At 57.2% G+C, this 15,628-nt stretch overlaps 1 protein-coding gene across 1 annotated transcript; it reads left to right on the top strand.

Annotated features, from left to right (window-relative positions):
- Window positions 1–8,794: 8,794 nt before the first annotated feature.
- PYM1 (PYM1 exon junction complex associated factor) lies at window positions 8,795–15,278 on the top strand. The gene is made up of 4 exons (XM_032975506.2): window positions 8,795–8,937; window positions 10,893–10,986; window positions 13,216–13,525; window positions 14,381–15,278. Exons 1-4 carry the CDS (start codon window positions 8,907–8,909, stop codon window positions 14,618–14,620), a joined length of 675 nt encoding a protein of 224 aa, XP_032831397.1. The 5' UTR covers window positions 8,795–8,906; the 3' UTR covers window positions 14,621–15,278.
- Window positions 15,279–15,628: the final 350 nt, after the last annotated feature.

Below are 15,628 nucleotides of genomic sequence, written 5' to 3'. Positions count from 1 at the left end.
GCAGGGAGGGGGAGCAGGAACGGCACCTGGTGCCAACGCGTAGCGAGCGAATGAGATCAGCTCCATCGCAGCGCCTCCAGAAATAACCTCGGCACGAGCCCCCACTGGGCCCCCCCTTCCCCAGACCCCGTGCCCCGCAGACCCCCGAGCCACCGTCCCCAGTGACTCCCTTCTCTCCGGACCCCTGTGCACGGACCCCTGTCCACGGACCCCTGTCCCTCACTGCGCACTTGAGAGCGCCCGCGGTTCCTGATGTCGATGTCTGCGCAGCTGGAGAGTCAACTCGAGCGGGTTGTCGCTCGTCTCCCTCGTTCTCTCCTCCTCATCCTCCTCTCTATCCCACTCTGCCCTAACTCTGTCCCAACTCTACCCCACTCTCTTATCTCCGCACCTCTCGTCTGATCTCCTCCCGTCTCTCCTCCGCTCCTTTCCACGTTCATCCTCGCTCCTTCGCGCGCGCCTCCTCATCTATCCTCTCTCTTCCTCCCCCCCCCCCGTCTCTCCTCCCCCTGCTCTCGCCTCCATACCACGCGTCTCCTTCTCTCTCCTCGTACCCTCACCTCAATTCGTCACTCCTTTCTCCACTCTCATCGCCTCTATTATCTCTCATTCCCTCTCCCCTATCACTCCCTCCTCCTCTGTCCTTCCCTCTCGTCGTCTCTCCTCGTTTCATCGTTTCTCCTTCCCGTCTCCACCCTCACGTCTTGCCTGTCCGTCGTCTCCTCGCTTCTCTCTCTCTCTCTCTTTATTTTTTTATTACGATCACAGGAAACAAGAAGATGCTCGGTGTAGTCGGCACTTTGCTTCGTTCATCATTTCGTTTTTTTTTGCTTTTTCAATGCTTTGCTTTACGTGCCCCCCCGCGCCCCCCCGCGCCCCCCCGCCCCCCACCTTTTTAAATGAATGATTTCACAACAAATGCTACGCTCTGCTCTCGTTCTTCTCTCCCCTCGTATCCCTTCTCCCGGCGCCCCTCCACCACGCCCTGCTCACCGCATGGTTCTGTCCGCTCCTCCGTTATCCGTAACCGCCGAACGCGACGTTGCCCTTCTCTTCATTACTCTTTGGTTCTATTGGGTAAAGTCACGTAGGTAAAAAAATAAAATAACAAAAAATCACGACGAGGTGAAGGGACGAGACTGTCTCGTCCCTTCACCTGATGAAGGCCGCTTGTGTCGTGACCGAAACGTCGTGATTTTTTGTTATTTTTTTTCACCTACGTGACTTTACCCAATAGAACCAAAGAGTGTGGATCCTAGCAGTCACGAAAGCTTTAAATCTAGACTCTTCTCTTCATTGTTTGATGTTGCACGTGGAAGGTCCCGTGCGATGGGACGTGTCGTTGTGCAAGGGGCGTAGTCGGGCTGTCTGCGGGACACGCAGCGAACGCGCCACGCAGCATACATCCGTGGACCCACCGCTTGCGGCGTTTGAGTGGCCAAACGCTCACTGGATATTTGAACGGAACGCTGCTATCGGAGGCAGGCTTGGATTATACAGATTATATTGGCGTAAGGCACCGCCGCTAGATTACAAGGGACGCCATTCCATAATATGCACAACAGCAACAGCAGCCGTCATTCGCAACTATGCGGTGGTGATGTCCCCACGGACGGTTGTGCCAGACTCTGTGCACCGTGCAGTGTCGAATGCTCGCTGGCATGAGGTCACGGGACAGATCCAGGTGGTGCCATGGGTCGACTGAATGGCACCACTGGCAGATGCACCGCCTGTGCTCCCCACTGCGCCAACTCGCTGCGTTTTAGCCGCCCGGCGCTCCGCTCGCTGTTGTGAGCGTCGCTCCTCTGCCCTCCGCTGTTGTTGGAGGGCGACTGCCTCCGACTGCCCAGTAGCAGCGTCCTTCACGAAGCCTCCTCGACCGAGGCCGATCTTGACACCGCTGGTTCGTTAAGGGAACAACTCCAGTTTTTTTTGGCTATGGGTTTCGATTTTCAAAACGGTTACCGACGATGAGTCAATACTCCGAGATTACACTGACTACATGCGTAGGGTACATAACCACGCCGTGTATGATTGATGATGATGCTGAAGAATATACAATCTGATTATTCAAACGTCTGCGGTTTCATCAGACCCCTGGGAAAACAATTCGCGTTGAGCGAGTTTCATTGCAGTGCACGTGATTGCCCATTCAGTTGGTTATCATCGCTTACAATTCAATGCTTTTGACATTAAATTTACATAGCGTGTTGACAGCAGTCTCTGACATAGAACGGGAGCAACAGCAAATGAATGGAATGCGTCCCAGAGGTTCGTCCTTCGAGGAGATGGAGCGATGCAATTATTTCATTGTGCAGGTGCCGGTTTGGAATATTGCATCGTTGTCAGCGAGCACCTATTAAGGCATGCGAGTCGCAGCACAATGCCACACGTTTGCACAGCGCGCCAAGTACTCATTTTAGGCTGAACCGATCTGAGAGAGGTACAGGACCGCGTCCGGGTGTCACTAGCCCACTGATAGTAGTCGTGGAACTTGGCTTGTCGGGGATTCGTCTCTCGGTGCGCTAACCGCTGCACCACCGCTCCCCACGCGTCTTGGTCAAGGCGAGGAGTCCGTAAATCCAGTCACGATGACATCAATGCCGCGGCGGACCCTTCCAGGAACGTTGGTGGCATGTCCAGGGATGTGGGTGGTGGATGAGAGACGGGGGAGGTGGGTGGGAGGTGGGAGATGGGTGGGAGGTCAGTTGGAGATGGGAGGTGGAAGGTCGGAGGGAGGTGGGTGGGAGATGCGAAGTGGGTGGGAGATGGGAGATTAGAGGTGGGTGGGAGGTGGGAGATGGGCAGTGGGTGGGAGGTATGAGATGGGAGGTGGGTGGGAGATGGTGAGAGGTGGGAGATGGGCAGTGGGTGGTAGGTCAGTGGGAGATTGGTGTGAGATGGGAAGTGGGTGGAAGGTGGGAGGTAGGTGGGAGATGGGAGGTTTGTGGGAGGTGGGAGCCGTGACAAGGTGGGATATGGAGCAGAGTTGTTGGGCTTCGAAGCAGGCGCGGCCACTGTTAGTGTCGTGTCTAGATGTGTCTAATAAGACACCTCCAACAAACGTTTTTGAACACGACAAGTCGTATGCTTTGGGTAAAAAAAAACCGCGCACAAGCAAAATACATTTCTCTGCGACCACCCACGACCACCTCAAGGTATGAATCAGTCCACCAGACCACGGGCTTTCCAGACCAATATTACGCAGCCGCGTTTGTGAGCCATCGACCGGGTCTCGGTCAGCCGATGCAGGCTTATGAAACAAATGATATTGCTGCTGCTGCTGCATTACCCAAATTTTCCTTGGCAAGAGCACTCCATACTCTGTTTGTTCTTTCGGTAAAGTCACGTAGGTAGAAAACATAATAGATCACGACGTTTCGATCGCAACACAAGCAACCGTCATCAGGTGCGCAACAAACACAGGAGGACTGCTGACGTAGGAGAAAGAGCCGCTGCAACGAGAATTGTTTTATGAGTTTCAGTGTCGACGATGGTGAGTCCGCTCGATGCGAGCAGGAGCACGGCGCACGCACGCACCGCGTCTGCGTCTCGTTACTTGCGAGTCCGCGTGGTTTCTACACTCGACGAGGCGACACAAGTGCTGATGATGATGATGCTGATGACGCAACCTTTAAATACCGCACGCATAAGGCTTCGTGGCTGAGTCAGCAGTCGGTAGCTGAGCGCAACTGATACACACTGCGTGTCTTACAACACGAGGTTGCTGAGCGCAGACGCGAAAGGCCCAACACGCCAAAGCGGCCAGCAACAAAGAGCACAATCAAAGTCGTAACAGGAGAATGGAGCAAGTTTATTGTTGTTGAGAAATCTTGGTGGGGGAGGGGGGAGGGGGGAAGAGACGTTGGGAGGGAATTCCACCGTGGTGCAGCGGCGAGGGAAGAAGCGGAGAGAGAGAAGTGTGGTGAGTGAGTCGATGGGCGAATGAGCGAGCGAGCGAGCGAGTAGGCGGTTGAGTGAGTTTGTGAGTGCGTCACCCGCGGTGTAGTGGTCGAACACAGCGTGGGTCAGTCGACCCAGCAACCACAAACCACCCATGCGCTCCTCTATTCAAGTGAATTTCGTTTGAACTGCAGGTGAGAATTCGAGACGAGGGCAGTGCGCAACCTGCCGTGCGAAAGTGACCTCGCGTCGCCAAAAATGACAAAAGTTGACGGCCGTGTGATTTTCTTCTCAATGAGCATCGAAGCGGTGCTCATCTCCCGTTTGCAGGACTCGGCCAGTGGTGGAAATTCCACATTCTTATAGGGAGGGGGGGGGAACCTATACATAGGCCTGTACAAGAGCAATAATTGAAATTACAATAGCAAGCCCTACCCAACATTTCCAAAGTGTGGCTTTCACTTTGGCGAGCGCGTGGGGGGCAGTGGGGGGCAGAGTAAGCGGGGCATGGGGGGGGGGTAGATGGGGGAGAGGGTGTGGGGCAGCAGAGTACGCGATGGAGTGCGGAGCGGGTTGTAATTATAGACATTGTCTTGAGGCATCACGGAGTCAAATATAGTCCCCGGGGTATCAGGTGGCGCGGCTGCCTTGAGATGTCCGTGTATAGGCGAAAACCTGCGCGCGTCCGTCACCAGGGAGGGAGCGACTCCCCTGGGGGTGGAGGGGGGAGCAGAGGGGAGGAGGGACGATGGAGACACTGGATATCACAGCACACACACACACAACCACACACATACAAGGACACACACGCGAAGCGGCTGCGCAAGGCACATTTAAAGTAAGCGAAAGCTGCGAGTCAAAGCAGCTCAAGAGCCGAATAGTGCCTCGGGGTATTTAACAATATATTTATTTACAAAGTAATCATAACAGTTTCAAGGAATATAAGTAACTTTGAAATGTGTTGCTTATATTCTCCACAACGCCGCCACCCATTATTCTGTAATTATAGTTTCGTGTTAAACTAAGACCCGCATCTCACATCCGGCAGTTCACCAACAGGGGTTCAAGCAAAGCCTGACTACTGATGAGACACTGAATATTGAAACCGGTAGTCCAGTTTTGCTTGTGTTGAACCAATGCTGCTGAACTTATGCACCTCCAGAAGGTTGTTGGGCCGATGGGATGTGCAAAATTTAATTTGGGTAAAACTCCGACACCCATGGCTTAATGTCTATGTCCCTGTCCGCTGGTAGAATTAAGTATGTGGCACAGACACGAATAGCCTATGGCAGTGGTTCTTCATTGCAAGGCCCGTGGTGGCCACTGGCGGGCCTCTGGTGGCCACTGGCGGGCCTCTGGTGGCCACTGGCGGCCCCTGGTGGCCCCTGGTGGCCGCTGGCGGGCCTCTGGTGGACACTTGCGGGCCCTGCTGGGCCCTGGTGGCCACTGGCGGGCCTCTGGTGGCCACTGGCGGGCCTCTGGTGGACACTTGCGGGCCCTGCTGGGCCCTGGTGGCCACTGGCGGGCCTCTGGTGGCCACTGGCGGGCCTCTGGTGGACACTTGCGGGCCCTGCTGGGCCCTGGTGGCCACTGGCGGGCCTCTGGTGGACACTTGCTGGCCCTACCGGGCCCTGGTGGCCACTGGCGGCCCCTGGTGGCTGCTGGCGTGCCCCTGGTGGCCACTGGCGGGCTCTGGCGGGCCCTGGTGGCCCCTGGCGTGCCCCTGGTGGCCACTGGCGGGCTCTGGTGGCCACTGGCGGCCCCTGGTGGCCGCTGGCGACCCCTGGTGGCCACTGGCGGCCCCTGACGTGTGCACCCCCCCCCCCCCCCCCAACAATACACAAAGAGTGAACCCCCCTCCCCGATCATCACCATCGTGTTGCTGTCAAACCCCAAATGGTTTCAAATGTGTGGCAGCCCTCGACACTGATGATGTCTTATCGGTGAAAGTGCTCCCCCTCTTAAAGTTAGTGAAGGACCCTGGTCAATGGTTGAAACCTTGGAAGTTAAGCAGGATTGAGCCTGGCTCGCGCTTGGATGCATAACAGGTGTTATAGGCTGCCGCGGGGCTACGTTGAAATCCACTGCACTGGTACTGCTGCTCCGCCGCTCTTCATCAACCCGCACTGACCAGCGTGGTGAAGTATGGACGAACAACGCCACGGCGTGGAGAGACCGCACGCGAGTGAGAGGCGTTGGCCTGGCCTGACCCTGGCTGACGCTGGCTCCGCCTACTGTTCATGTGGCCCCGCCCCCCTGCCCAGGTAGCTCCGCCCACCGCGCAGGTAGCTCCGCCCCCTGCCCAGGTAGCTCCCGCCCACAGGTTGGGTAGTCCCGCCCCCATTACGGAACATGGTCCGTAAAGGGGGTGGGGCTACCCAACCAGTGGGCGGAGTTACCTGGGCAGGCGCGGGGACACACGGACAGGGGGGCGGGTGTACATGAGCAGTAGGCGGACCTACCTGTCCGGTGGGCGGGGCTACGTGGGCAGGGGGCGGAGCTACATGGGCAGTGAGTTGCAAGGCTGCTGTAAAGGGTTTACCCTTTTACCGCAACCTTGCAACTCCTTTGGTTCTCATCGTAAAAATGTTTTTTATAACATTAATAAATACATAGGTTTGATGAAACAAAGTAGTTGTACTTACGTGCCCGTGCTTAAACTGTATTTTTGACGATTTACCTTCTAAAAAAAAAATCTGGCTATGTCTCGCATCCCTAGGGGGTGCGTGCACCCCCGTTTAAGAACCACTGGTTTACATAAACGTGGGACAAAGTTCCGATCTTCGCAAAAGCCTCACGGGGGAGCAACGAGACGTTGCCATTACGATCCCAAGGCGACTGTCCCGGCCAAAACATCACGTTTGGTGCCTTGACCTTTGTATAAGGGGCCGTCCAAAAATGAATGACGTCACGCGATTTTGGACGAATAAATAAAAGCATGCTTCAAATCGCTTTAAACTATTGTCATTGTAGTGCGTATTTAATGTGGCGCTGCACTCTGATGTTGCAGGAGAAAACATTTATTAAAAAGTCTATTTAAATAAGTTAGAACGCGTTGTCTATATTTATTTAAAGTTGCGCATTTTGATATGACGTCACATTTCTCAACCCCCCTCCCTCCCTCGTCACACATCGTCACAAATGTCTGCACCCCCCCCCGCCCCCCAGGTGCGTGACGTCATTTATGGACGGCCCTTAAGGGCCGTTACGCAAAAGTTGACCTGGGTCCCAACATCAACGCAAACACAGCAATGACGTTTAAAGCGACCAGGACAAAAACACGAACACGCATCACGCGAGGCTCTGGTGTGAAATTGATTAAATGAATAAAATGACGAATGCAGAAACAAATCGATCCCTTCCCAGCAATGTCGGCTACATCCACGGTGTCTCCACCTCCATAGCAATGATACCCACGGGGGAGCTGGGACCTTGACTGAGGGACCCCTGCAGGAGAGAAGGGGGTCTCTGGCTGAGTGAACAGGGACCCCTGCAGGAGAGAAGGGGGTCTCTGTCTGAGTGGACAGGTACCCCTGCAGGAGAGAAGAGGGTCTCTGTCTGAGTGGAGAGGGACCCCTGCAGGAGAGAAGGGGGTCTCTGGCTGAGTGAACAGGGACCCCTGCAGGAGAGAAGGGGATCCTGGCTGAGTGGACAGGTACCCCTGCAGGAGAGAAGAGTGTCTCTGTCTGAGTGAACAGGGACCCCTGCAGGAGAGAAGGGGGTCTCTGAGTGAACAGGGACCCCTGCAGGAGAGAAGGGGGTCCTGTCTGAGTGAACAGGGACCCCTGCAGGAGAGAAGGGGGTCCTGTCTGAGTGTACAGGGACCCCTACAGGAGAGAAGGGGGTCCTGTCTGAGTGAACAGGGACCCCTGCAGGAGAGAAGGGGGTCCTGTCTGAGTGGACAGGGACCCCTGCAGGAGAGAAGGGGGTCTCTGTCTGAGTGGACAGGGACCCCTGCAGGAGAGAAGGGGGTCTCTGTCTGAGTGGACAGGGACCCCTACAGGAGAGAAGGGGTGTCCTGTCTGAGTGAACAGGGACCCCTACAGGAGAGAAGGGGGTCCTGTCTGAGTGAACAGGGACCCCTGCAGGAGAGAAGGGGGTCCTGGCTGAGTGAACAGGGACCCCTACAGGAGAGAAGGGGGTCCTGTCTGAGTGAACAGGGACCCCTACAGGAGAGAAGGGGGTCCTGTCTGATTGAACAGGGACCCCTGCAGGAGAGAAGGGGGTCTCTGAGTGAACAGGGACCCCTGCAGGAGAGAAGGGGGTCTCTGTCTGAATGAACAGGGACCCCTGCAGGAGAGAAGGGGGTCTCTGAGTGAACAGGGACCCCTGCAGGAGAGAAGGGGGTCTCTGTCTGAGTGGACAGGGACCCCTGCAGGAGAGAAGGGGGTCCTGGCTGAGTGAACAGGGACCCCTGCAGGAGAGAAGGGGGTCCTGGCTGAGTGAACAGGGACCCCTACAGGAGAGAAGGGGGTCCTGGCTGAGTGTACAGGGACCCTTGCAGGAGAGAAGGGGGTCCCTGCCTGGCACAGGGACCCCTGCAGGAGAGAAGGGGGTCTCTGAGTGAACAGGGACCCCTGCAGGAGAGAAGGGGGTCTCTGATTGAACAGGGACCCCTGCAGGAGAGAAGGGGGTCTCTGAGTGTACAGGGACCCCTGCAGGAGAGAAGGGGGTCTCTGTCTGAGTGTACAGGGACCCCTGCAGGAGAGAAGGGGGTCCTGTCTGAGTGAACAGGGACCCCTGCAGGAGAGAAGGGGGTCCTGTCTGAGTGAACAGGGACCCCTGCAGGAGAGAAGGGGGTCCTGTCTGAATGAACAGGGACCCCTGCAGGAGAGAAGGGGGTCCTGTCTGAGTGTACAGGGACCCCTGCAGGAGAGAAGGGGGTCCTGTCTGAGTGAACAGGGACCCCTACAGGAGAGAAGGGGGTCCCTGCCTGGCACAGGGATTGGCTGGACGAGCCGGGGGCTGCCTCCTTTTCCCGTTCCGGGTCGAGCCGGGCGCTCATGGCCGCGAATTACGGGGAGGGCGATGCTGGTGAGTGAGCCGGTGCGGGGGGCGAGGGGGACCCGCGAAGGGGATCCTGGAGTCCCCAGGGTCCCTCGCTTGAGTCGGGGACCCCCGGAGTCTGGGGGTGCGGGGTTCGGTTGTGCGGGAGTCGGTTTGGAGCTAGGCCGCGCTCGGGCCCTGGCCACTTTCCTGCTCGGCTTGGCCGGGGGAGCCGCTCCCTGGGCCGCCGGTGGGGTCCGCGTGAAAAGGGGGTTACGGGACCCCGAGTAACCAAATTGGACCCCCTTTTCTGGGTAAAATTAGACCTTAGTGGTGTTCTCCCAGTGAAGGGGGCCTTCGTGATGTCTCTCACACGACGTGTAGGGTTTAGTTCAGGGAGTGAAAGCACTGCTCCACACGCCGTGCCGGCCCCGAGGGGCTCGTTTGACCAACCCTTCACCGCGCTTGGCAGTGTTAGCGGGAAGCATAGAATTACTGTACAACCCGTGGGCCTGCTTAAGCTCCTGAGGTGAGGTGGCGTTCTCGCCCCCCACCTCGCCCTGTGCCCTCCCCCTCGCCCCCCCCCCCTCGCCCACCTTTCGCCCCCCCCTCGCCCCGTGCCCCCCACCTCGCCCCCCACCTCGCCCCGTGCCCCCCACCTCGCCCCCCACCTCGCCCTGTGCCCCACCCCTCGCCCCGTGCCCCCCACCTCGCCCCCCACCTCGCCCTGTGCCTCGCCCCGTGCCCCCCACCTCGCCCCCCACCTCGCCTCGTGCGCTCGCCCCGTGCCCCCCCTCCTCTCCCCGTGCCCCCCCTCCTCCCCGTGCCCCCCCTCCTCTCCCCGTGCCCCCCCTCCTCTCCCCGTGCCCCCCCTCCTCCCCGTGCCCCCCCTCCTCTCCCCGGGCCCCCTCTCCTCTCCCCGTGCCCCCCCTTCTCTCACCCCCTCTCCCCGTGCCCTCCCTCTCCCCGTGCCCCCCCCTCCCCCCGTGCCACCCCCCTCCCCCCGTGCCCCCCCTCCCCCCGTGCCCCCCCTCCCCCCGTGCCCCCCCTCCCCCCGTGCCCCCCCTCCCTCCGTGCCCCCCCTCCCCCCGTGCCCCCCCTCCCCCCCTCGAGACCGACGGTGAAGCGTTCCCTTCTTGAGGCCTGGGTAGAGGCACAGCCCTGCAAGTGCTCGCGCACGCCGTTGCTGGCTGAAGGGGCCTCCACCAGAGGGAGCTCTAAGGTTGGGGTGAGCGCGAAGAGGGGGAGAGGGGGGGGCGTTTGGTCTCCTCCTCCACGTTGCCCAGACGTTCATAGTTCATAGTTTTATTTATTTGGTATAGCCCTGTGGGCCATTCGGCTCTTGAATCGGGTGCAACCTCAACAAACAAAAAACATGAACAAGAAAACATCAAAAAATGATTATGTGACTGTGCAAACAGAAAATCCAGGAAAAAAATCAAAATATTCCTGAAATAGCACCGTACACCAACGCTGTGTGCTAAAATCCCAGTGGGATGCAAGTCAAATAACAACAAGACAACTAAGATTTAGGCCATCAGTCTAACTCCGTACTACAATAAACAAAAACATGGCCAAAACAAAAAGAACCGTTTTCGAAATCACCAAAATAAAAGCCATAAATGCAATGTAACAGTGATCATAGGGACTGTGGCCGAATTTTTAACAATAAACTACATAAATAACATGTAACACCAAACCTTAGAGCCATATTTTAGGCCACTGAATAGCAGTGGTAGCTAGGGGTGTACAACTCCTCTAGAGAGAGTTGTCCTGGAAGTTGGTCAGCTTTGGTTCAAGCGAGCCTTGACGCTGCTGACGAGACACTGAATGTGGAAACCGGTCCCGAGCCCTGCTGGTGTTGAGCCAACGCCGCCGAAATGATGCACTCCCAGCAGGGAGGCCGTGTGGCCGACGATGGTATGGATTTGTGAGGGTGGCGATTTCGCCCGCTTGCCCGCCTGTTTGCGAAACGCCAGCGCTTGCGTGCCCTCTCTCCGCAGGGAAGTTCATCCCCGCGTCGCGTCGCGCCGATGGGACGTGGAGGAAACCGCGGAGGGTGAAGGAGGGCTACGTGCCCCCCGAGGAAGTTCCCGTGTGAGTTCCAACATCGCTAACCGTCGCTAGCCATCGCTAACCATCGGTAACTATCGCTAAACGTCGCTAACCATCGGTAACTATTTCTGACCATCGCTAGACATTGCTAACCATCGCTAGACATTGTTAACCATCGCTAGCCATCGCTAGCCATCGCTAACCATCGGTAACCATCGCTATACATCGCTAACCATCGCTAGACATTTTTAACCATCGCTAGCCATCGCTAACCATCGGTAACTATCGCTAAACGTCGCTAACCATCGCTAGACATTGTTAACCATCGCTAGCCATTGTTAACCATCGCTAGCCATCGCTAGCCATCGCTAACCATCGGTAACTATCGCTAAACGTCGCTAACCATCGCTAGCCATTGTTAACCATCGCTATCCATTGTTAACCATCGCTAGCCATTGTTAATCATCGCTATCCATTGTTAACCATCACTAGCCATTGTTAACCATTGCTATCCATTGTTAACCATTGCGAGCCATCACTAGCCAATGTTAACCATCGCTAGCCATTGTTAACCATCGCTAGCCATTGTTAACCATCGCTATCCATTGTTAACCATTGCGAACCATCGCTAGCCATTGCTAACCATCGCTAGCCATTGTTAACCATCGCTAGCCATTGCTAACCATCGCTAGCCATCGCTAGCCATTGCTAACCATCGCTAGCCATTGCTAACCATCGCTAGCCATCGCTAGCCATTGCTAACCATCGCTAGCCATCGCTAGCCATCGTTAACCATCGCTAGCCATTGTTAACCATTGCTATCTATTGTTAACCATCGCTTGCCATCGCTAGCCATTATTAACCATCGCTAGCCATCGCGAGCCAATGTTAACCATCGCTAGACATTGTTAACCATCGCTTGCCATCGCTAGCCATTGTTAACCATCGCTAGCCATTGTTAACCATCGCTAGCCATTGTTAATCATCGCTATCCATTGTTAACCATCACTAGCCATTGTTAACCATTGCTATCCATTGTTAACCATTGCGAGCCATCACTAGCCATTGCTAACCATCGCTAGCCATTGCTAACCATTGCGAGCCATCACTAGCCATTGTTAACCATCGCTAGCAATTGCTAACGTCCCAAACGTCACTAGCTGTCACTAATGATTGGGTTGCACTGTAAGAGTTTCGAATGGATTCTGTGTTTCTATTATTGGTCAGATGATATATTTGATCGTTCGCCTCCTTCCCATATCCGTCCCAGCAAATGAAAAAAACTAAATTCCTACGCATCCCATCAGCCGCTCGGCCTTCTGGGAGTTAATTTCAGCACCATGGGTTCAGGACAAGGAAACTTTGGGCCGTTTTGACATTCAGTGCCTCAACAGAAGTGAGGCTCGCTGGACCAACGCTGATGCGCTGCCAGATGTTCATGATCAGGGCCCTTTGTTAGATACGGGTCCAAGTTTGAAGCATAACTATACAAAAACAACGCAGAATAATGATCATGAGCATCATTGTGAGGAAAATAAGTAACAATAAATAATCAGTTGAAACGTAGGCTTTCGCGACCATGAATTATTGTTATTATATTAGTCGTAATAAAGGTGGTCAATTTTGTGGATTTACTCTCCAACACACCGGCGGGCTGAAGTAGTAACTAATTGGCACGTTTTGTTTACGTGACAAGCCCTTCCTGGTTGGCAGTGTTGGGTGGTGGCGGGTTTAACAATACATTTACACACGTACACAATCCAACGCACACACACACGCACACGAAAAAAAACACTTTTATCGTGAATAAATAATCAAGACAATCCACCTGCACATAGCGCGTAGGGTCAGATACGGGAGGCAGGAGTACAGTCTGTGTAATGAAATCAACAAGTATGAGCCCTCATTGTTTCTCGCTCCGGCTTCGCTCCACGCGGCCATCTCCATGCACCTCTCTCTCCCCGCGTACTCCCGCTCTCTCCCTCGCCCGGCCTCTCTCTTCCCGCTTTGTCTCCTCCTCCTCCTCCTCCAGTCGCGTCCCCCGCAGGCTCAGCGGCTCGTCCTCCGATGGGAGAGCCGCGAGGCTCTGCTGACGGCTGCTCCCCGCGTTATCCCTGCCCCGCGTTATCCCTGCCCCGCGTTATCCCAGCCCCGCGTTATCCCTGCCCCGCGTTATCCCAGCACGTGCTTGCATCCTTGGCGTTGCTGAAGGAGTGACCTGACTGACTGACCGTACGACTGCCTGCCTGTTTTATTATTGGCACCGCGCAGCTACGAGAACAAGTACGTGAAGTTCTACAAGAGCAAGCCGAGCCTGCCCCCGGGCCTCTCTGTGGCTTCCGCCGGTGAACTGAAGCAGAAGCCGCAGCAGGAGGGCGACCAGTCCGGCGGCGCCGCGCTTTCCAAAACAGCCAAGAAGAACCTTCGGCGCAAGGAGAAGCGCAAGCAGCAGCAGCAGCAGCAGGAGCCTCGCGAGGGCGGCGGTGGGCACGATGAGGACGACGACGACGACGACGACGGTGGGGACGCTGACACCGCGGCCTTGAGCGAGGCTCTGCGCAGGAGCAGCATCGCCGAGCGGGTGAGCTCCACCACCACCGCCGCAACCACTAACTCCAGGTCGGTCCCGCTCGCCGGCTCCACCGTTAAAGCACAGAGGGAGAGAGAGAGAGAGCCGAGGTGGCCCGGTGGCTCGGCGGTCAGGGCGGTGCTGAGCCGGCGCCGCTGAGAACCTGGGTTCGAGTGCGGGTGTCGGCCCCCCGGGTTCTCAAGTGTAGCGAGTTGATGGTCTCACACCCCCCCCCCCCCCCCGTCGCTGATGATTCTCAGAGACACCCATGGACTCGCACAGAGTTCCCCCCATGGACTCACATTTGCTTAGTTATGCCTAACACGAGCTCTCAAGTGTAGCGGATTTACGGTCTCGGCACGGTCACCGGTGACCTGCGCAATAAGAGGAGCGTCGTCACGTTTGATTTTGGTTGTGCCACGCGCGCACACATTGGGCTGAATTCCTCGCTGTGATGTTGAAAACGTCCCGCCGGTTTGACTGTCGCGTGACGAACATCACTCTCGGCGCGAGGTCGGGCAGTAGAAGTCTGAGAGGTTGTTTCCCGCGGGCCGCCACTGGTTAACACCGCGGCGTGGAATTGAGCACAAGGCACTCGTCGCCGCCTGCTTCACTCCGCGGTGGATGTTAAAGGTCCCCGTGACGTCTTCCGAAGAGGAGCCGGCCATCGTGTTGCCGGCGCCACGGTCCGAATTTTCCCCGAATGAAACGCATCGCGGTCGTCGCTTTTCTCCTTAAACCTAGCAGGGGCCTCCTCCCCAACGGGAGTCTGGAGACCCAGGGAGGGGTTTGGTTTTTTTTCCTTCCTGCCGCTCCCACGCCCGCGCTTAAAAGGACCTCGTGTGCGTGCCCTCCCGTCTTCGGCAGGATGGCGGAGACCCCGGCGAGGAGCGGAAAGCGGCGGCGCCCGCCTCCGCCGAGGAGCCCCACGCGGCGGGCGCCTCGGATTTGGTGAAACGAATCAAAAATCTGAAGAAGAAATTGAGACAGATCGAGGAACTGGAGCAGAAGATCCGGTCCGGGGAGTTGCTCCAGCCCAGCAAGGAACAGCAGGAAAAGCTGGCCCGGAAGTCGGCGTTGGAACAGGAGCTGGCGCCGCTGGAGTAACTCTGCCAGGCGGAAGAAAAGCCCGGATCCGTTTTGCCTCTGGAGGGTCGCGTTTTCTTTTTTTTTGTTTTTACTACTTTATTTCCCCTTTGTCCGCCACGGTCCTCCCGCTCGTCTCGGCGTCGCGTTTCCACCGGCCGGGGGCCCTTCACGTGGCTCGGCCCGACAGCCCGCGGCAACGTGCGATTGCTCGAGTGAGCCGACCCGCGGTGCGATCATCGCTCCACTCGGTCGTATCGCGTCCGCCGCTGGACGGAGGGGCGACGGGCGGCACTTGGCGACGTCGTCGTCGACGAGCTCGTCGCGCCGTGCGGTTGTGGGGGGCGCGGGGGGGGGGGGCCGGGGGGATGGCGGGGAGGTTTCCAGAATTTCGGGAGGCAGGGTGTTGGCGGTGGGGGGTGTCAGCCGCGTAACCGACCGTGACGAAAGACACCGATTGCGACGTCGGTCGACCGGTTGACCGCTGCTGCCGATCGCCCTCGCCGGCCCCCCACGGAGCCCCCCACGGAGCCCCCCCCCCGACCACACGGTCTCCCGAACGGGCCGCCGCTCCTCGGTCGGCGGCCAGCCACCTCGTCGCGATGCTCTCAATGCTGTCTCGGTCGCCGCTGCTCGTCGAGAAATAAAGGGAGGCAGCGCGCGCCCCCTGTGTGTTTTACCTCTGCGGATTACTCCGGCCCTTTCAATTGTAAACACACGGTGCGCACACACGCTCCTGCACACACACACGCGCACGTGCACGGAGGGCTCTCAATAGGAGGTAAGCGCCGCTGCCTCGGTGCTCATGTGACCGTGCAAGCCACTTGGGACTCTTGGCAGAGCGATGCCGCGAGAATTGGGTCCCGGGCGCACGCGCGATTTGTCCCAATCACAAGACTCGGCGGTGTTGGTAAACAGCACCATTGTTTTAATGAGTTTTCTCGTACAGAATCAACAACACCGTCGTCTTCGTTGATCGCCACCGGTCTCCGCGGAGTTCACGCGTGGACAATGCGCGCGCGGAGGGTG

This window comes from Petromyzon marinus, chromosome 56 (assembly GCF_048934315.1).
Source record: "Petromyzon marinus isolate PM22_M1 ecotype Great Lakes invasive population chromosome 56, UKy_Petmar_22M1.pri1.0, whole genome shotgun sequence".
Classification (NCBI taxonomy): Eukaryota; Metazoa; Chordata; class Hyperoartia; order Petromyzontiformes; family Petromyzontidae; genus Petromyzon; species Petromyzon marinus.
The sequence above is the reverse complement of the archived record's forward strand: the minus strand, read 5'-3'. Positions and strand labels throughout refer to the sequence as shown.